The sequence below is a fragment of the Agelaius tricolor genome, unplaced genomic scaffold (genome assembly GCF_023055355.1).
Source record: "Agelaius tricolor isolate 1412-34295 unplaced genomic scaffold, bAgeTri1.0.p SCAF_13, whole genome shotgun sequence".
Taxonomy (NCBI): domain Eukaryota; kingdom Metazoa; phylum Chordata; class Aves; order Passeriformes; family Icteridae; genus Agelaius; species Agelaius tricolor.
In genome coordinates this window covers 19,398,141-19,420,925 of record NW_027269273.1, presented here as the reverse complement: position 1 = coordinate 19,420,925, position 22,785 = coordinate 19,398,141, and the positions used below count along the sequence as shown (strand labels likewise).

Sequence of the window (22,785 nt, the reverse complement as noted above, 5' to 3'; positions counted from 1 at the left end):
GCAGGCATTTGCAGTTAAACTCCATACTTCTCTTTCTGCCTTTTTTTTTCCCCATTAGCACTGTTAATGCAGAATGTCTCCCTTAAAGCTTCTGCTTTAATGCTTGTCCAACAGAAATCACAATCTTGCAACTCAGGACACGCTGTCCCTCTTTACTCTTCATCTCTCTCTGCTGCTTGATTCCTACCCTTCTTTCCAATTCACAGGATGTTACAAGATCCTCATGTATCCCACTACAATCTTGTACAACATGCAGTAATGCAGTTTTGCAGACTTTAGAATAATCTCTAGACACAGTTGGAACACTAATAGAAGATTAAAAGAATAAAAAGAACACTGCCCTGACAAACAAACAGTGGCAGATATGAGAATTATCACATACCTTGAAGCTGTACTGCTTGGAAGTTGCTACAATACTGAGGGCCCAGCTTAATAATAACTTCTATGGTTTCCACAGAAATGGCTTCTTCAAACAAGTGTGTAGGACCAAGGCGCCAGGTCAAGGAGGACTTCTGTTTCCAAATGCGAGGAGTAGCTATGTACCCATAGACATCAATAAAGGAAGAGGGTTCCATGGAAATGCAGCTACCTGGTAAAGGCTGCAGATACTGCATCTGCAAAGAATGGAGGAATTCACTGCGGGGTTCCAATGCACTCAGGGTGCCCTGGGGTCTTGTCCCTGGAAGGTGCTGCCTGCCACCTCTTTGCTCATTGAAGTCTCAGCTGTGCAACACAATTATACTGGGCCTGGCTCAGCTCAGCTCCTTCTCCCACAGCAGCCCCACAGTGCTGTGCTCTGCACTGGCAGCTACAAAGGGCTTGGTAACACACCAGAGTTCTGGCTCTTACTGAGCAGAGCTGGCAGCATCAGCTCTCCAACATTGCCCTCATCAAGGGGCCGGGGGTGGGCAAGATCCTGGGAGGGCACACAACTAGGCCAGCTGACCCAAATCAACAACAGAGATATTCCATACTATATAATGTCAATGCAGACATAAAAGCTAAGGAAAGGAGGAGGAAGGGAGGGAATTCATTATTTACAATGGCTGCCTCCTATAGCTACTGCTCCATGTGCTGAAGGCCTGCTTCCCAGGAAGTGGCTCAACAGCACTCACTGATGGGAAGTAGAGAATAAACCTATTTTTTTTTTTCTCTTTGCTTGTGCACATGAAAACTCACTTCTGCTTTAATAAACTCAACATACAAGTAATTTTCCATCTTACTCTCCCTTATCTTACTGTCCAGCTGGGAAGGGGAGCAATACAGCTGCTTGGGGGGCACCTGGCATCCAGCCAAGGTCAACCCACCACAACAATTATTAACTACTGTTCAGAAATTGGATTTTAAGTACTGTAAACATAAGCATTTTGAATGTTTAAGCCAAATTATTGTTCCAAAAACACAGTCAAAAGAATTGCAAGTATTGGCAAAGAAAAACCCTGTCTTGACTCCAGGCATATTTCCTTTCCTAACTTCATAACCCTGACTTGACATTCAACACAGAGACAAGTTACAGTTACTTTGTACTGGCATAAATGGAGAATAAGCAGTTTCTGAAGAGTGTAGATTGTCCAATTGCATCAGTAAGCTTCAGTGGAACTAACATTGTTTAGAAAACAGGGCCATTTATTTTTGGTACCAGAATAATGATTTGGCCTCCTAAACTGAGTCTATTTTATTTAACTGTAGAGGAAGTAGTTGGAATTTTTTGGTAAATAGAAACTATATTGTACTTTGGGGCTTAGCCATGTCTTGAACATTTTGTTGCTAGGATGGGAGACTCCAAGCATTTACTGGTCTCTGACTACTGGGATTTAGAAAACAGGGATGGTCAATATTAAGAGGCAGGAGTTGACACTTCAGTGAATAGTATTAGATTTGTTGCAGCACAGTAACACACCCCACTCCAGCTCCACCAACTAAAAATAGCCTTTAGTAGTGTTAACAACCTTTATCAATTTCTAATATCTTAGGCCATCTTTTCTTCACTGTACATATCAAGATGAAGACTTACATTAATCAGTGAGCCCAACACTGGGACGATCTTTTGTTTACTAAAGGATTATTTTATTCATATGAGCTGTTTCACTGAATGTTAAACACACTTGTTGTGAATTCTTTCATCAATTGCAACGTTTAGGCCTAGTTTTATTGATGACTTTCAGTCTCATTTGAAGGAAGTCAAATCGAATTAAATTTTCATTCTTGAAATGGATATGGGTCCCAAAAGGCATTTATAAGACAGATGATTTTTCTCAAGTATGGGAAAGAGAATACTTGGAATTAAACAGGTTGTGTTTACAACAGTGAGCTTTGCATGTGCTGAGATTGAGTTGAAATATAGGAACAAAAAGGAGACCAAGGTTACAAGTTACAATTAATAAAAAGATTCTACTCGAAAACCAAAAATCCACCACACCAAGCAGAGTTATAATAGAAAGAACAGGCTGCATTTTCTACACTACATTCAAAACCCAAAAATCAGATCTCTGAAATAGTTTGAGATTAACTGCAATACCAGGAGCATGATGATATTAATAATAGAAACCAGGGGCTATTCTCATTTATCTCATAGATTATGAACCCTTCAGGTGCATTTGGATTACTTTTGCCTGCTATTTCATCCAACCTGGGAATTGACTGCTGTGTGACAAAAATCACAAGAAATTGCATATTAGGGGTAATGCCAGCACACCAATATTAGCAATGAACTCATGAATTGATATAATCTCAAACACTGAACAACTAACCCTGAGGAACACCTATCTGTTCCTGAATGCCTAGTGTTCTAGTGAGGAAAAAGACCACTGACTGATTGTTCAAAGGGTGTAAGAGAAAGAGGACAGCTTCACCAAATAAGATATAAAATAATACATGACCAAATAAGATGCTTGAGGAAATTCCTCCCACCTTTGGATTCTTGCAAAGAGCTGACCTGTCACAGCAGCTTATTTTTCTATGACCTTTCCACTTTCAAGAGCTTTCTTGAAAACAAAGAGTGGAGACCCTCTGTGTAAAAACTCACCACTTTTGCAGGTTTTAGCCTAAACCCAAGTCATCCTTGATTTAGGGCTCTCTGGCCACACCTTGATGTGAAGTACTTTTCATAGCTGACAACCTCTGCAGATGTTGGGCTTAAACTGATAAATCCTCTGAATCACTAGTAAACTCAGAAAATGCTGACCTAAGGGTACAACTGAATTTCAGCAACATAACCCTGACTACTGGCAAGCTAGTTATCCCCAACTCTACAGGAGCATCACCACACAAATTGCCCTGGTTATCTACATGCTGAAGGGGGAGAGAAGAGCTAGTTCAAAGCATCAGTATAAGCTGAGAACATAGTTCTGAAAAGCAGCACAAGTACACCCTGTTTTGTACAGATTTCTGACTCCACCCACACCCAGCACAGGGGCACGTGTTAAATGTGTAAATCGCCATGCTTTGAGTTTCTCAGATAATTACTGAAAAGTTATGGAAGGTGCATTGGGAAGTGGAAATGAAAAGCAATGCAAGGGCAAAGCCAGGCACAAGATCTATGCAGAGAACCTTTACCTTTGCAGAGCCAAGCATCTGACCATTTAGATAAGCTGACACAATGCAGTTCTTCTTTGCTTCTTTAGCAACTGTCACTGTGAGATGATGCCACTGGCCAGTGACCAGAAGTTTACCACAGCCAAACTTGACTTGCCTTGGAAATAGGGAGGGATTTAGGACCTCAGCCTCAGGTTCCATAATATCTGTAACAGCAAAAAAAGGGATAACTCAACAGAAAGTTTCTCATCTTCACCTGGGAACACAGCTCTCAGATGTTACAGGAAGAACATGACACTCTGTGGGTACAGTGTGCTTTGATGCTATTAGGTCTAAATTCTTTAAAACACAGCCCAAGGTCTGTCCCAGGACCTACAACTTCCACAGCTCTCAAGATGCCTGCAGCATACAACATGTCACCCTTCCAAATAACACCTGCTGTCTGCCTTGATGCTGCAAACCTGCCCTGAACTAGGACAAGCCCAACATGTTCACTAAGAGGAGAACCCCTCTGTGTATTTACAGAGTTAGCTGGCACAGAGAAAAAATCCCTAGCAGATCCGTGAGATGATAAAAGTCTCCATATTAATTTGTAGCTTTTATGAAAAAAGGCAAGCTGGAATTTTTATCATTATCTAAGGCAATCAGAGCACTCACACTATGTCAGCTGTGCATCAAAGTCCCAGCTACTATTCCCACATCATTTCCAACCTCCTCTGGAATATTCAATCAAATTTACATTTGAAGTATCTATTCTACTCAGTAAGGAAAAGGGATAAATATCAACAGGGAACAATATTAACAGACTGACATAATAGAAAACATTCTGAAAGCAAGGAGAGGAAATGAGTTGTTTCATTAGGAAGCTAGATCACTCCCCTAAATCCTCAGTCCTACTCTCCAAACCTGCTCTTGTCACACAGAACTGAATGGTTCATGCCCAGTCTCCAAAACTGCACACCACAATATAAGTAACACTCAAAAATTTTCCATTGAATATTGTAGTAATTCACAATGCCTACAGCAGACTTAAACATAGGCAGCAATTACAATCATGACTAGATTCAAGAAGAAAACTGGAGAGAAATCTCATTAATATCCTGGGTACTTCAAAGAAGAGGAAATTTATTAATGAAAAATTCCACATAACAAGAGGACACAGCACTGCAACTTGACTGAAAAGAGCCTTACCAAGTGGCTGGAATTCCACTTCTTCTGTGGAAATGACCAAAGAAAGGTCCTGCGGGAGGAAGCTTACAGAAAAGCAAACAAATTCTTGCTCTGCTCTTGACATGTGCCTCACAATGGTAAGGAAGCGGAGTGGGTGGCTGCTGTGCACCAAACCAAACTTGCTCACCAGGAACCAGCAGGACAGTGTCAGGCCACTTGAGGGAGGGAACGTTCTGCTGCCTGTAGACAGGAGCAAAAAAGCATTGAGGAAGTTGCTTTCCTTCTGCAGCCATTAGCAGGCTGCTTTCTGTTACATTCTTCCATACCATGGAAGAACCAACACTAGATTATGGGGTTTAATTTCTATTCTGTTGGACTTCATTGCCTGTATTCAATATCGCAGAGATTGCACATATGACTCTGTGCACATGTATAAATGACCTAAAGCTGACTGATGGGAAATGAGCACTAGATCTCCATGCTGTGGAGCAGATGAATTAGCAATCTTCAAGCCAGAAACAAGTTCTCAAATTTCGCAAAAAAATCAGGAAGCAAACAGTTCAGCCATTTCCCAGTCCACCCAATAGAGGATTTTGTTGTATAGGAGAAGCCCATTAAGTGAAAGATACTATTCCTTCCATAGATTAACCTAAAATCTGGTGGCTCTTACTGGTTAAGACTGTTTTCTTAGAAGCCTGCTTTAAATTTGTATTGCTAATATTCATTCATCACACTACGAAGTTGCAGTCAATTCCCCATTTTGCTGAGCAGTACAAGTTTTACAGTTCAGAGCAGGTCTGGGACACAGAGACAGAAGTGTTTTGGAACACACAGCTTATGGGCTGCCCTTTCTTACAGCTGTTGAAAGTTTTCATTGGGGCTGAGTAGCCAGTGCTCCCAGAAGCTGTAGGTGTGTCACAGTGCTTACCCGTGCCAGTCCCTCCCGAGACAGATTGGTCTGCACTGGATCCCATGACAGTGGCCAAGGTAGGCAGGTATAAACACCTATAAAAAAGCAAGCAAGAACCCGTCATCAGAAACAAAATCATCCCTGAGGGTCACCAGTAACTTCTAATACTGCAGAATCATGGTAGCAAGGCAGAGAGTAGGCTGTCAGCAATAAGACAGTAACGAAATGTGTTGGCAATGTTGCTCCATGGAAGGCAGCCATAGGATACATAGATTAAGATGAAGAGAGAAGTGAATAGTTGCTGTGCTCAGAGTAAGGGTTTGGAGACCCCAGAGCAGCTAAAATAAAAGCAACAGCAGCAATACCCATAGCCTTCCATGGACATGTCAAACTCCACAAATGATGGAGCTAAAGCTGTGCTGTGCAGCTGGAAGTTCCGAGGGGATGTCATGGAGATGAGACTCATGGCAGTCTGGAGTGCCAGTGCAGATCCCTTAGACAGCCAAGCAGAGTTCCTGACAGGCACAATGGTCTGAGGATCAGATTTACTGCCCACCACACTCTCTTCTGAACCTGAAAGAAGAACACAGTGCCTAGCCAGATCAATGTCAGCGAGTCATTTTCCATCCACAGGTATTGCCCATATTCGAGGCATCCCTGCTCAGAACAGCACTTCATGCTCTTGATATAACACATCCTCAGCAGCCCACAGAAATCCTACAGCAATACAAAAAAATATTGCACTGAAGACATTTCAAAATGGGAGGCATTCAGGAGAGCCATAGCCATATTTTAGCTATATTTTCTTCCTACACATCTTCAGGCAGCTCCAGAACTCACCTTACTAAAAAATGTCCCAAACCCATTGGTTTCATTTTTCTTATGCAAAGACCATTCATTCAACTGTGCTGTAACAGAATAGTCCCAAGCAACACTATGGGAGTCCCAACAAGCAATGGGAGAGGACTTGAAGAACGACTGCAAAGAACACAAGACTGACATACAGACCATGCTGTATCAGGTGTCTCAGGCATGAGACTAGTTTAAGCACCAAATACTGTAGCCTCTCATCTATAAAATACATTAGAGCAAAGAAATGACTCAGATGGAAAACAGCCTGCATAAGCAAGGTAGATTTCTAGGATATCCTAGAGACTACAAAAAGCAGTGCTCTTTATTCCCATCCTTATTCTATTTCTGTCTATAAATCACTAGAAAAATATGCTGCAAAACAAATGAGATATTCCCCTTGGTTTGTAGAATATTAGTATTTTTATAAACCATGTCCGACCCAGTAAAATCTGAGTATATACTCAGCATCTAACTTGAGCAAAGATTTAATTTGATCTCTGCTAGCCATTAGATCAGCTCTCAGTGTTGGTCAAGTACCACCCAATCTGGGTAATACCCAGTGAAACTCTCCTAGGCACACTCCACCTTCATAGGGACTGTCTTGGAGCAACCGACTCAACAGCACTTTCCTGTCATCACACAGACATCTCTAACTCAGCCCCTGTTCATTGTGTGCTTACCTGCATTAGCTGAATCACTCCCCTGACAGGGAAGGACCTTGGTCTTGTTGGTGCTGGGCCTAGAAGGTACTAATGGAGAACCTCCCAGCCACAAAAATTGCCTAACATGAAAAAAAAAAGTTATTTTAAAAAAGGAAACCAATCCAGACACTTGGAGTCACAGCAACCATGCAAATGGAGCTTAGACTTCTGGAGAACAATTTATTTTACTGAACACCAAATTTTAAAGACATCCCAAATCGAACAGAAGAAATGTTTTCCATTGTAGCAACACAAATATTTTGCTTGCTTTATATTTCCTTTCAAGGTTTTCACGTTGAAAAAAAAAATCAAAGATTTCTTTTCTTCATCACTATTTTTGAATAGCCCTAATTTTTCAGGAAAAAAAAATCTATGGATAGGGGTTTTTTATTGAGTTCTTTCTTATAAATCCTATTCCCTATTTGCCTGAAAGAAATACAGTCCTCCACTGAATATTTAAATTCATCTGCACTCTGGCAGCTGTTAGGTACTGTAATGTCTAGGACTTGTTAGCATTAATGAAGAAAGTGCAACCTCAAACTGGAAACAGTGACTGAGGAAGAAGAATGCACTTTTTATTTTTACATCTGTCATTAACATGAATCTGAGACATGAAAAAGTCATTTTTACCCTGCAGAAAATAGCTTCTCCATATAAATACCAGGAGAGAATAAACCTGTTTGCTTTACAATGACTTAATTAGCTCGTTCATAAGTGGCTTTATAACCCCTGCAGAGATGATGCAGAACACTACAGACTCATACCATCTTCAGGAGTCATTTAAGCATATATCCTGCAATCAGTGAGGAAGGAGGATTAACTGAGACTTGAAAGAAAAGGCTGGGTCTTGCTGAATTAGAGCACTACATGAAGCATCTAATTATTTTCTAAACTTTGGGAAAAAATGGCACCACTAAAGCAAATTGCTTCCATTAGATACAATCTCATACCTTAACACATGTGGCTCAACAGCCTGTGATGCAAGCTTCTCAAACACCCTGGTGAGGGGCAGGTGCAGGGGGTGGCTGTCACTGCAGAAAGCATCTTGGCAGGAGGTGATGACTGTGCTCAGCAGGCCACATTCACACATCACCTGACGACTCTTCTCTGACTTCACCAAGGACTGGATATGATCAACCAGAGCACATTGGATTTCCTGGGAAAGCTGAAATGGACACAGAAGTAAAGTCAGAGAGCTAGATAGGACAACTGATTTATTCTGTTTTAATTTGTTTTCCAATTGTCAAATCCCTGAGTGTAAACATCTGGTCCAGAAAAGAAGCCCCTGAGGCAAGAGGCTCAAGCAGAACTGCATGGCTGTTCTATCAAGCTCTGCACTAAAACAATGTGCATATATTCATCTGAGCAGCTGCCTGGCCATCCACAGCTCAGCTTTCCTGCCACGTCTCTGTGGCAGTGAAGGAAGAAAACAATCAGCTGGCATTCAAAAACAAGGCACCACCACCAAGGACAGGGTATTGGGCATAAACTCCAAGACCAACACAGGAATTCAGAATATATATAACAATAAGCCTGTGGAGAGCAATATTGATATGGTCTGCTCTTCATTCTAAAAGCACTGTTCTTAAAGAAAACTGTCTCAAGCAATGTCATGAAACAATTTTAAACACTTCTCTATATGTTTTGCTGAATTGAAGTTTTGCTTCATTATTGCTTCTTAATGATCTTTAAGTCCCTCAATTCTCATAAATTATCTTTAGAGCAATTTGTTTCTAGTTAGGAATGCACTGTACCCCATTGACCTAACTAGGTTTCATGTAGAAGTAACTGGATCATATATTTAAACACTTACAATCTTACAAGGACGAATTATTCCCTATTTCAAAGAGCTTTCAAACTTTCTCACATGATGTTCCAGGAAACAGACATGCAAACTTTTAAAGAAAAGGACAACAATAGGGACAGGCACACAAATAAAGGAATGGGATTTGATTTTATAACATGAATGAGAAGCAACTGGATTCAGAATAAGCTTATTAAGTGGAAAGAGGAATTGAGCTCTTTTGCATTCAACCAGACAAAGCCAACACAGGACAATTTTAAAGCCAACACAGGACAATTTGTATTCAAAGTGTCCCCAACTGCAGCACTTTGAAAACATTACATCCATTGCTCATATGTACTGTTTTTGCAAATTCAACTAAATTTGTCATATCTGAAGGGTGTGTTCTTTGTATAACATTTCCTAAGGGTGAGTTCTTTGGATAACACTTTCTTCTCTCTGAAGGAATATTCATTGCCAGGGACATCAGTTTCACTGTGCATCACATTACACACAGAAAGTGTCCACCAGACTAAACTACGTTATTGCAGAGTGTTTACAAGTTCCATAACATTTTAAAGCTTTTAATTAACATTTTACTTCATTTCTGACTATATGCAGGAAAGTATGTGTAAATAACACTAAACAGAGAATGGCACAGGTCTTGACTAAGTGAAGCAACTGGTTTATTCCAAAATAAATCCAATAAAAGCATAATGGTGTACAAAAAGATTGATTGTTTTCATTAGCCTAGCAGCTCTGTCAATAGCAATATTGCTTTGTTTTGAATAAAATGAGCTGTTTTCATGGATTTTTGTTCCAGTAAAATGAGATTTTAGTGGAAATATTAAAGGTGGCCAAGAAACCATGCTGTGTATTTCTGTATGCATGGATTGATTTTCTTAACACTTATTACTTGCACCTTGAATCAGGATATTGAAGTTGCAGTTAGAACACAGCTGAGCTCTGCCTCAGATTAGAGTTTTAAGGGCAAATGTCACCTAGCAATTTGCCCAATCTGCTTAAGTAGTTCCCAGATTCTTTCTCCTAAGAGCTGATAGTTTCAAAACTTGGTAGCTGAATTTAATTCACTGTTATTCATCTTCAGGGTTATTATGCTATTTTCAAGATAAGCAGAAATGATGAACTTTTGTCACTGTGCATTCACTTCAAAAGGATGCAATTTCCTTAGATTGAAGAACAAAATAGCAATAATTATGTGTGCAGAAATACTTGAAAAATTTTACTTTTTTAATATCTAAAGGGAGAACAAGTAATTTAGCCTAAATTTAAAACAGGGATAAGTGCCTTTTTAAAAAATGCAAAATCCTTATTCATGTTGATTTCACAACAGTGACTATGACAGCAGCTCATTATACAAGAGACATGAATGAAAACAAAAAGGAAAAATCCAGCTGTGGAAGCAATAGTATTACTTAGCAAAAATATAAATAATTTACATGATGAATTGTGTGAGGATTCTTTTTTGTCTGTATTCAGAAGAAACCTGCCAGGATGATGAGACAGAACTGAAACAAGCTTTTATTCTCTTCTCAGAAGTTCTTTCCTTTCCCTTACCCACCCTTGTCAGATCTAGACGATCTCTGTATCTGACATTACAAATGGGAAAGATTTGTCATGACACTTTGGAATCTCAAAATTTCAGTCAAGGATAACATGTGTCTGAGAGCAAAGTTCTTTCTTTTCAAGGTAGAAAATACCTTGAAAATTGTGAATATCCTGGGTCACATATCTGAAGTGGATGCGAACCTGTCTCAATTTACAAAGTGTTTGAAACATGTGCAAGGCTATCTTTCATCACTGAACAGACAACATATTAATGAAAGGAAAATCTATCTTGTATGTGGTCAAACAACACAGAGTCTGATGGAAACTGGCTTACTTTCAGTCATAGGCATGAACATGAGCAACATCCTCTAAATACAATTTACTGACTTGAAGACTGCTTACTGACTCAAACCTCTTGGTCAGTTTAAAATTTTTAAGCAAGTTTCTGGACCCACGACATTCAAATTATTTTTTTCTCATGCCTAGCAATGGCAAGAATATACATCCACAAATCTGTTCTCCTCAGCTCTTAACTGTCATTCCAGAAAGTATAAGAAATAGCTAAAGTGCAAAATCACCTGTTTTACTGTCTGCTACTGGGTTTTCTACACTGACAGGCTCAACATTGCTTCAGCCCATCATTTCTTGGGTCTGACAAAGGTCACTGAGACGTTGAAAACTTGGCAGGAAATTGATATTATTTCTGAGGGTCGGAATTGAAAGTACGTAAATTTTATTGAGTTCCATTTAAGTTTCTGTAAAAGCAGTGCTTTCTTGTTGCTAATTCTGTGAAAGCAAACGAATCACACATGACCTGAACTGATTCAAAGATTTTTCCAGATTACTCTCAGACACTTGGACCTAAAATATCTATCATGGCACTAGAACAAGCAGAAAGAGATGAATTATTGTCTCTTCTTCTCCACATTTGCTCCAAAAAAGGGTACTTTTTGATTCAGTCTTAAATTCAGAGCAAGAAGCCCCTTAAGACTTTTTATGAAAGTCTGCAGTGCATTCACAAAGCCATTATTTCATCTCACCTAGCTGTTTAATACTGTAGCACTAAAAAAATAAATAGTAACCAGTTTGGGACAGAATGTATCTACCCAAAGAGTAATTCCTTCAGTTATTTTCCTTCTAGCATGTAGCTCCCCTTCGCCAGCCACTGAGGTTAAACATTGTGCATCAGATCTTACCTGACTCCTGTGTTCCAAGCAGAATCTCCTGGCACAAGGATTCATGCAGTGATATATGTTATGATTAAAGCTAATAAAGTCCAGCCTTTTATGGCTCTACCTGGCAGCATCAGTGAGCTCCCCAAGCTCTGAAATAGTCTATTCATTCTCTCTCTCATTCAATGATTTTTCAATAGAAATAGCCAGGAAAATTCTATTTTTCCTTTAACCTTTTCTGCAGGTTATTTTATGAGAACTCCTCAAGACATTTGTCAATTCCTAGGTAGGTAGGGTTTGACTCAGGACTTTGCATAATAGTGGTCCAATTTTACCTGAGGTAATCATATTCACAACAGAAATACTAAAACACTACCAGTAATAATATCTTCTTGACTAAGAAAAAAGGAGTGAGAAAAAAAAGAAAATATGAGCATACTTAAATACATAACTGGAATGTGTGCTCTAGTCCTTCATACTTTTAAGAACACTGCCATCTACTGAGGATCTCAGGGGCTCTCCTTACAGAGCTCAAGTCCTGGAGCCAATTCCAATTTCTCAATGACACTCTTATCCAATTAACCCTTCTACTTGTTTTTCAGAATTTAATTACTGTAATTAACAAAATTTCACTAGCTGGTGGCTTGATTCCAATAAACAAGAATTGGAATGTGCCAGCAGTTATTTGTTCCTTTCAGAGCTCTGGATGAAAAACCTGGTTTTATTTCAGTCCCTTCATGTGTACTTTGACTGCATTCAAGTATGTTAGACCAAACAGCCAATACAATATAGGCCGTATATTTATTCAGAGTGGGTGTGTATATATATCGGGATGGTTTGACAAAGAAAAACACCTCCTAAGCTGCATTAAATGTTTATGGACCATTAGGTCTGAAGGGTCAGGCTGTTCTGGTTGCTTGGTCTGTTGGCTATACTTAAAACAGTTTTCAAGGCGCTTCTACATTATGGCTTTGCAATAAGTATTCTGGGACCAAAATCCATATACTGCATCAGGCAGGCACAGAAATGCTTTGGCAAACTGACAGCCAAAAGTCTTTTTTGCTCTTAATCTACTGACTCAGTGAAATTTGTGCTGTTCCTCCTGACAGCGTTTTAGGTAAATTTTAGTACTGCCACATTTGCAAAGACTAATCAATTCCTGGAAACAAAGCTACAGAGAAGTAGAAGACACTGTTTAGATGGCTTTTTGATATGTTCAGACTCACCTGAGCATATCCTTCTTTGTACAGCCTTGGCAACAACCTCACCATGACACAGACAGCACCTGGATGTACAATGGTGCAGTCTCTCATTTCCAACCTGCAGTAAAAAGACACATCATAATTATCATTAGAACAGCAAAGAGGTTCTAACCATGTTCCAGCAGAGCACAGCATTAAATCCTCCCAGTAACAACAGGCTCAGCATTGGAAACTAAGCAAACAACACAAATTACCCAGAACAACTGGATGCCTCCTGAGTAAAAAAAGACAGGACATCACCTGCTCATGAGCTGACATTTCAAGGACCTGCACATCCAAAGATGTGAGGCAGCCTCTTTAAGCAAATTTTGCCTTTGAAGGTATTTGCAGAACAGAAAACAGACAACCAGAGCAATCATTGATGCATCAGTCCACAACCAATGTTATCCTTTTATTTTCTAGAAGTTTATAACTTGGTTTATACAGTAACCTTAGTACTTTAAGATAAAATGGAAATAGGCAAAGACGAGACAGTCTTGATGAAATCAGTATGCCATCCTCCCCTTCCAACACTAGAATCTGTCTAAAGTAGTAAAGTTGAATATCTGCTTTCCCACCAGTTTTCATTTTTGCCACTTATGACCTTTTTATGTTCAGTCACAGGAAGGAACTGAAGAATCAGAAACATCACAGAGAAGATCTGCTTCCTCTAGCCATGATGCAGGCTAGAGGTCAGATATATCTCAAAAATGAACCCAGAGCACAGCAAAAGCTCTAGTTTAGCCACTACAAGCTCATCCTGTTTGGAGTAGCATCAGAATTTCTGGGTGCACCTCTGAACTGGAGTTGTGATGTGCACTGTCAGAAACATCTGTCCCAAGCAGATCTCACAAGAAAAGCAAAGGCAGCATCTAATGGCTGTAATTAGACTGACAAAATAAAGCATAATATGCTTTATGAACTGTATAAAACACAAGGTACAAGGATAAGAGTAAGCATAAAAAAAAAGTTTTACAAGGGACGTAAAGGTGGGTAAAAAGACTGCAATAAACATGTTTGTTTAGCCACTCCCAAAAAGGCTCATCTGATACAGCAGAACAGGGAGTAGTGTGTAGCACACTGCCACACAGTGACAAATAATTTTTACTGCACCCTCAAGAAGGATAATTTCAAATAAATTACTCATTTGCAATATTTTCTGTGCAACAAATCAAAATCAGGTCTGGTATAAAGAGTTGCTACTGCAGTGGTTTCAGTGTGGATACATAGACCTGTACTTAACATGAATGTGGGCAAGTTTTGAAATGTCACAGAAAAAAGTGCACTGAAAATACACCCTCCTCCTATTTCCCTGAGAAAACCCACACGACTTTAAAAGAGAGAAATGCAGGCTCACTAGAATCAACAGGGACAAAATCACAGTTGGAAAGCTGCCTGGCTGGAAACAAGCTTGGCGTGCTGGCCCATGCCCAGGGGAGCCAGAGTGTGCCCAGGTGGCCAATAAGGCCAATGGCATCCTGGCCTGCATCAGCAGCAGTGTGGCCAGCAGGAGCAGGGGAGTGATTCCAGCCCTGTACCTCACCCTGGCACAGGTGAGGCTACACCTCGAGTGCTGTGTCCACTTCTGGGCCTCTCACTACAAGGACCTCAGGGTGCTGGAGTGTGTGCAGAGAAGAGCAACAAGGCTCAGGAAGGGTTTAAGAATACTATATAAGCCTTATGTCCAGCCTTCTCTGTGGTCCTCATTTTATGGCCTTGGTACAAAAGCTGTGTTCCTGTTCCAAGTCCTCACCTCTGCAAACAGCCCATCTCTGCCACTCCTGCCCCAGGGCTATCCAATCAGCCCTGTGATTCCACTCCATCTATCTCACCAGCTTCATGGTGTGAATGGCAAATCTGCTCTGCACTGGTGCTACTTAAATAAGATAAATAAGAGGTTTTGGGTACAAAATGAGATGTCACAAAGAACCTGAAGAGCCATTAGCACAGTGAGCTGTCTGTGGCAACATGCTGCTTGGGTGGGCACAAAGAAGGGCTTCCCTCCCAAATAGATCAGCCCCAGTTAACACAGCTTGCAGCAGGCTATGTCTAATCACAAGGAACAAAAGGAAAACCAGAGACCCCATCTGCCACAAAAGGTGTTTCAAACATTACTGCAGGAGCAGGAGCACAGAGGGCTGGTTTTGAGATGGGAAGGACAGAGTCAATTCCCAGACGTTTGCAGCATCATTGACCACAGGACAGTGGAAGGGGCTAGAATATTATCCAGCATTAAAATGCTAACTTTGCTATGTATTAGGCACAGGCTCCTGCAGGATGACCTCCTTTCCCTGCCTCCTTGGGAATATTAAATGTGTTACAAGATGGGGCATCACAGGCCACCTACACTGACTGCATTCAAGTTCCTCCTTTCAAGCTGCTGCCTGAAAACTTTCAGGGGGAAGTGTGAGTGTGGATTATAGCTAAGAGGAAGCTGCACTAGGGGAACAACAGGCTTGCAGAAACTATGGGATGTCTTAGTTTTATTTTCATAAATTTTACTGGTGGAAAAGGATACAGCCTGCATATCTTGAAGACTGTCAGCTTTCCAGTACATGTTCCTCTTTTGTGTTTGCATACATTTGTCATGGACAGTTTCCAACCTCCCCTAGCTGATCTGGCTTCCTTTTGTGCCTTCACATCCCAGAGCAAACAATCCCAAATCAGACAGACACCGTGAACTGAAAGGGTCCCTATTTAGAGGATTAGTATCTCCACAAGTGGTATTCAGTTACTGCAGAGCACCACATCTCAGCAGGCAAAACAACACAAGGAGATGGGAAACCTTGCTCATTTCTTCATTTCAGACCTAGTAACTTCAGAAAGAAAGAACCACACCCCTCCCAGCACTGCCCCAACCTACTCTTTCTCCCTTAACATCCCATACAACAGACAGTGTACTTCACACAACTAACACCCTCTATGTACTCTATGCACAGGGACCCACGTTCTCCCAAATCAGGCTAGGAAGATCTGCTTGGAAAAGAGCATTTATTCCTCCTGAGCTATCAAGTCTTCTCCCTAACACTGAGTGCTACTCAGAAACATACAGCGTAATTTAAAGAGCAAACATATCCATGACTACTTTAAAGTCACAGGGAACAGAGAAATCCACCACATGTTCTTTCACTTGCTTCAAACAAGTATAAATATAACCAGAAATGCTTATTCAGCCTGCTTCAGTACTCATGGAAAAGAGTTCTGCTGACTTCAGTGGCTGCTGCTATGAGAGGCAGACATCATGTCTTGGTCTTTAACTTGGGAGATGACTTTGCAATAATCTAAGTGAGGGTTGAAGGAATCTCACACTTATCAACTTAGCCTTTTTAAGCATAACTCCAACCAGAAACAAATTTGGTAAAAGGATTGATATTCAAGATAAACCTAGAAGAAAATGAATGGACAGAAAAATCTCCTGAGTTACAAAATGCAGGAGATTCAGAACTGATTTCTAGCTGCCTGCTATACTGATTTCTGGTATAGTCTTCCCTTCCTACCAAGGATATATGTTTTGACATAAATATTTATTCAATAAGGTAGGCAGTATGACTCTTCCTTTTCCAATTTTCTCTACTTCAGCATGAATAAATGAGACACATCTTCTTGGACACACGTGCATGAGGGAGCATTTAAAATACCTTAGTGTAACTTATTTTCAATGTATTGAGTGACTGGAAGCAGGTTGCCACATAATTGAAAAAGTCAAAATTGATCAGAGCAGGTTCAAGCTGTGACTAAGCACAAGACTTAAGTCCCAGCAACCTTCTTCTAAGACTCCATTCCTGCTCCCAGTCTGCAGGTGTCAGAATCTTCAACATAAACTCTGCAGCTCTTGGGGCTGTGTGTCCCACTGCTGCACTAAATAATTTTTTCCAAATTTTTCCATCATTTACCTTTCCAAAAGCATTGACTTCTACTGCCTGGAAGCCTGGGAGTTGGGATTGAACTGATTTGCTTACCCTTGGCAGGTTATATCACACTTTCCCTCAGTTTATTACCATATAAAATGCACATATCTTTAGTACTCTATTTCCTGTAGTAAATAAAGGCTTACTTCTCTTCAGGGTTCCCCCATAGCATATAGGCAGAGGCAGGTAATTTGTTGCCTGGTCTTTTGAAAGGAACAGGATGCTCTCCTTGAGCTTGGGGTGCCTCCTCATCATCTCTTGCTTCTTCCATCTCTGGCTTCCTCTCCTTAAAGTAGCTTTCCTGATGGAGGGTTCCTTTGACCATGTGATCAAGAAAATTCAGAATCCAAATGCAGTTTTTTAGCCATTCTGGGAGAGGTTGTGAAGAACAGAATGCTGCATCCAAGAATTCTGCAAATGTCCTTGTCTTCTCAAGGCTCACAGGAATTTGCTTTTCCCCTTCTGTCCAGAAGCATCCAAGTGATCCAAGATCCTCTGCCATCTTTTCAAAGAGGCCATTCCTCTGGAAGAAGGTGCTGTTGACAGGGTCTAGGTGCAGGGCTGCAGTTATCCCCTGAAGAGCACAGCAAACCAGCTCCAGTTTGCAATTCTGTCCAACTGCTGCCCACTGCCCAGATGGAGGGTCCTGCAGTGCACCTTCCATGTCTGAGAGGAGGGACAGGAGCCCATTGAATCCACTGCAGGTTCTGAAAGCTGAATGGCTCTTGGGACTCTCCAGTATCCTCAAGAGTGACTACAAATGTTGGGAAGAACAAAAACAAACAAACAAAAAAAGCAGTTAAATCAAGGGGAAAAGAAGCTTTAGAATACTTTAAAATTACAAGTTTGCACAAAAATTCTTTCACCAAAATTTCACTCTGAGGAGGAAGGGGAAGGTGGTCAAAATAAAGGTCATCACTGCACAACTTCTCCTCCCTTTCCCCATATACCCAATGAATCATACAACCAGCTCTTGAATGCACCCTTAGGAGCACTAAAGCAGTCAGCCTAACGGGTACAGGACAGTGCTCACAGGAGGAAGCAAAGAAATCAAAACTTCCTGCTTTACAAATCCTAGTCAGTTTGGCCAGAGGTAGTTTCATATCTTTGGCTGTTCTTTTACCAGTCTTCTCAGACTCTCTCAAGAAACCTGATTTTGCCCTAGATAAATGGAAGTAAAGATTAAATTGTGAATACCTTCACATGGAAACGGGCAGGAAGGGACAGCTCTCTACAGACAACTGTTCCTGCAGCCCTGAATGCACATGAGAACCCACACTAGACTTTTGCTCCTATGACTGAGAAGGCCCTTTTCAAAAACACTGGTGACATGGGATGGCACAAAGAATATTGCAAGCAGCAGACTCTCTTCATTAAAAAAGACAAGAATACTTTTTCTCAGCTAAAGTATTTTTAAAGTTTGCACAACACTTTAGAGGAAAAAAAGCCATAAAAAGTAAGATCTCAAGACAATGAAGTCATTAGATTTTATCTAACTTCAATAGGCTTAAAGCAGGTTATAAATGAATACCACTTGACAATATAACACATATATAAAAATAACTTAAACTATCTTCCAATTCTGAATTTTATGGGTTTGCCATTTTAAAACAAATCTGGAAAAGTTATTAAGAACTGTGGAACTAAAATTGGTGAGAAAAAGGAGCTTGCAAGGAAACAGTCTACTGCACTTAAATATAATTGATCCCACATTTTTGGGGTGTTGTACAATTCATTTTTTACAGGGACTTTTCAAATTTGATGCTATACCTTTGCACATTGGAAAGGGTTAATTTCACATATAGATCTCCCTGAGAGATATCCAATGGAAAAGCTTTACTTCACAACCTCCTGAGGAGGAACAGTTTTTAACAGAAATATATTTGCCTTTAACAGGACCTGGGACTGTGAGAATGAGTTGTGAGAACTGAAGGGGGAGGGGGCACTCTATTACTGTCATTCAATTTTGTATGATAATGTATCAAACCAGGCAGAGACTTCTGAACAGGGAGTAAATTTAATAACTTAGAGTTGAAGTTATCAGGATGGCTTTAACACATTCCAGAGTAGGTCAACAGTAAACACATTTCCTCCAGCTTTAACTCAGTTAGAATTTAATCACCTATGAGTTAGTATTCCTCTGTCTTGAATCTATAAAACTGATGTCTGCTGGAAACCCCCTAACTCAGTTACTGCTAACAGAATTTATTTTGCACATTCCATTATTTGTTATTCCTCATAATTGTCCACGTGCCACACTGGAATACGGCAGTGCTAATTGCATTTGGGCTCAGGCTTTAACAGCTAAATGTACATTAGCAAATCAATCTGAATTTGTGTGTAACACAATCATAGTCCCAGAGGATAAAGAAAATAAATTCATTTGCTTACATTATACTTTAATACAGTTATCATTTGTCAAAATTAGACACTGAAGTTGCATTTATTTTCCTATTAGTTTGGACACCATACTCAACTTTTCCACAGGTATTGTTAAAGTTTACTATTTCAAATCAAAGCTATAAACTTGATCCTTTAAATTTTTTTTTAATAACATGGTTCTTTTGTTATAGAAGCAGTTGTTATATTGTATAGAAAAGTGAATTGCATTCACACTTGACAGACAAGGTAGAAAGAAATTGTAAAATCAGTGCTTACAACAGTGCTGCTTTTCAACTGGATGTCTATGACCTATAAACCAAAATAAAGCACTGTGATTCTTTGCTCTGTTTCATTGCTTAGGGGTCAGACACTCTGAGGTCAATAGAGGCTATGACTAGTTCTAGTTTCTTCCTCCAAACATTCATAAAATTCTTCCTTTCCATTGCCTCATCTCTTTTTACATGTGTTTACATGTGTTTACACTTGTGTTTGTGAGAAATGACAAAACTAAGGACAGCAAAGTTTTGACCTTGGAAACTTATCAGAACGAAGCTGTTTGTCTCATGCCTTTCCTGGCTCTTCCAATCTTGCTTCTTCACATCTTGCATCCTCTCTCTGCAAATCCACTTTCATTCACGTTTGTTTCTCCTTTCTCTGGCACCTTACATAGAACTGCCCATACAACCGTGCCTTTAGCATTTTCATTTTTCCCCCTTGCATTACTATTTATGTCTTCAAAATACTTTGTAATCTGATGCTGAGTGAAGGTATTGACAACACAGGCATTGCTAAAAATCAAAGTGCCCAAGTCACCATAATCTATAGCTGGCTTATGGCTCCTTCCTCTGCTCTTACATCTTGAAAACAGACAGTTCCCAAGAAAAAAATGCCCAAGTGGAAGCCACATTAGTTACCTTCAGAAGATCTAGTTTCAGGTGCAGTTCCCATTGAGTGGAAGAACAGAGGGCCCCAATAATAATGCTCATATATTCTTCATAATTGATGACTGATAACTGCTCCAAGATGCTGAGAGTAGCACTCCTGTAGCACTCATCATCCAAAAATATCTTGATATATGGCACCATTCCATAGTCCTTCAGAACAACTAGGGACAAACACATTATCATTTTTTTAGTTAAACTACCCTTTGCTTGTAATTTTTACAGGCAGATTTTCAGTGTTGGTGTGAAGTGCCTCATTTCTACAAATACAGCAGGACAGGTGAGAAGAGCAGCTGGTTAAGCTAAAGAGGACACAAACTGAATGGCACAAGAACAATTAGGGATTAAATGACTGGATGACCATGACTTACAATCATCAGAGATTGTATTCATACAATAATGAATGAAAAGGAAAAGACACCTTAGTTTCAGCTTAAGCATCTCTTTCATTTAGGAAGGGAACTTTTTGATAGTTTCTGAAAATATATTTACACCATGCAAGATGCTGCAAACATGATGATTTTAGGGTTCCAGAGGGAATTAAGTGGATTCCTGTATTCAGTAGCATTCACTCCTGTGCTACTGTGTTCCACAAGATTCCCTACAAACAGGTATAAGATTCTTAGGTATAACACACATATAGGAGTGCTCCTCAACATGCGCTGATCCAATCAAGATTTCAAATAACAGATAGTATGGCAGAAAATCTGGAACAAATGATACACAAGAGTCAAGTACACACACTTTTTTTCCACAAGCTAGGTTAGTGCATCCTATATAAACACTTCAGGAGTATGCACATGGATGAAGGAAACAAGCTGACTACTGGGGCAAAGCTTATAATTCAGGATGAGAATACCTTTGTCACATTTCCTTCTAGTGTAACACAGTTATCCCTACACTTCTTGCTTTTTTCCTCCATTTTTGACTGAAGCACAAAATTCAGAAAATTTGTTTGTGCTCCTTAAGACCATGGCCACTTACCACCAAATATTTCAAGGGTAACACAGTCATGTGTATTTCCTTACCTGTGTTCCTCACAGACCTTGCTGTAAGGGCAGCCACCATTTCCAGCATCACAACATTTAATTCCTTCTCAGTGCCTTCTTTAGGGTTAGGCAGATGAGTTCCAGCTGTCAGCATATTAAAAGTAATGTTACAATATACAAGAAATGGAAGGAAGTATTTTTCTTGCTCCAATCTCAAGTTTGCATTCTAGAGAACCCCAAATTAAGACCTGTTTAAAAGTGTGGGCTGAAGGGTGCCACACAGAAAAATTCAACATACACCAGCAAAGAAAATCCCAGAGCTATTTAGGCTAATGAGCAGAAAAATAAACAGCAAAGATTTCAGAGAGGACCCAGCTTGTGTACCAAATTTAGGCCAACTGGCTTGAAGACAATCTAGCTATTTAGTATAAAAAAATACATAAATTTACTGTAGAAAAAGATTATTTATTCCTATTAATCTGCCTGCTTCAATGGTCATTGTGAGTGGCATTAAGTTGTACCTGATTTCCTCAAGATCTTGGCTTCCTTCCTCAAGAGTGCCAGCAATAGACCTAAGAGCCCAGAGTCACGGAAAATGTCACTAAATAACAGGTCCTTCTGGGTCATGCTGAGAAGGCACTGGAGAGCTGTTAAGGTGCAAAATGGCACTATGTTTTCCTTTATCAAATACTGAACCTTCTTCAAAATCTCATGGGGAACATAGGACAGGTCCAGGACTATGGACTCCACCAGTCTGAAGAACTGGACTTGGACTGGGTGTGGTTTGAAGTGAATGATGTCAGTGAATTGGTTGATAGGTTGCAGTGTCCATTCCAGAAGAAAGAAATTCATTCTGTCCCAAGCCCATATGGTACCAATTGCTGACAAGATTCTTCCACACAGGTGCTGATCATTGCTTCTCTGGAAAATGGATTGCAGCACCTGGAAAGGCTGGAGGTTTTTCACTGTCATTCCTGTGTGGAAAAAACCCAGGTGAGATCATTTTGACATGAGTGTCATTTAAGTCTGCAAGCATCCTAATTGTAATGTTAGATCATCTGAAAGTGGAAATGAGAGCAACAGACATGAGGGATGTGACTGGGAGGAATATTCTTGAGTTTGGATGAGATGCTAGAGCTAACATGGTCATTTCAGTTTGATGTAGGTGGCATTCAGGCTCCTGCAGCACTGACACATGGATCTGAAGACACCACATCATACTCCTTTCCTCCATATTAAGACAAAATATCAATAGAGTTTCATTTTCCTATGACCCCCTACCCAGCCACATGTGCATATATAAATATATTTACACACACACTCAAATATAGACCATACCAGAAGACTGGGTCCGTTCAAAATCAAAATGTGGCAATTGTGGGTGCACAATATTGCCAGAAACTTTCAGTTCAGTTTTTCCACAGGTTGTAAGGCAAGTCAGCATGTCCAAGATCTCATCCAGATAGGGGTCTCCTTCATTTGGCTGCAAACCCTCACATCTAGGAACAAAACTCAGGACAGTCATATGTTCATGCCTTAATTGTGCAACACTTTGGATACAGCATCAGGCACAGAGTACATAGGAGCTACACAGAATAACCCACACCATGGTGACACTGAATCAGAACAAAAC

General features: G+C 40.2%; 1 protein-coding gene across 1 annotated transcript in view; it reads right to left on the bottom strand.

Annotated features, from left to right (window-relative positions):
• WDFY4 (WDFY family member 4) overlaps positions 1–22,785 on the bottom strand; it is a 112,880-nt gene that overhangs the window by 76,211 nt on the left and 13,884 nt on the right. The window contains exons 8-20 of the mRNA XM_071439064.1: positions 22,491–22,651; positions 21,674–22,126; positions 21,192–21,296; positions 20,137–20,327; positions 16,987–17,594; positions 12,918–13,011; positions 8,118–8,332; positions 7,147–7,247; positions 5,980–6,187; positions 5,633–5,709; positions 4,726–4,944; positions 3,556–3,740; positions 383–614 (exon numbers count right to left, since the gene is read on the bottom strand). Coding sequence (XP_071295165.1) covers positions 383–614; positions 3,556–3,740; positions 4,726–4,944; positions 5,633–5,709; positions 5,980–6,187; positions 7,147–7,247; positions 8,118–8,332; positions 12,918–13,011; positions 16,987–17,594; positions 20,137–20,327; positions 21,192–21,296; positions 21,674–22,126; positions 22,491–22,651 — 2,849 coding nt within the window. The remainder of the gene's footprint in view (positions 1–382; positions 615–3,555; positions 3,741–4,725; positions 4,945–5,632; positions 5,710–5,979; positions 6,188–7,146; positions 7,248–8,117; positions 8,333–12,917; positions 13,012–16,986; positions 17,595–20,136; positions 20,328–21,191; positions 21,297–21,673; positions 22,127–22,490; positions 22,652–22,785) is intronic.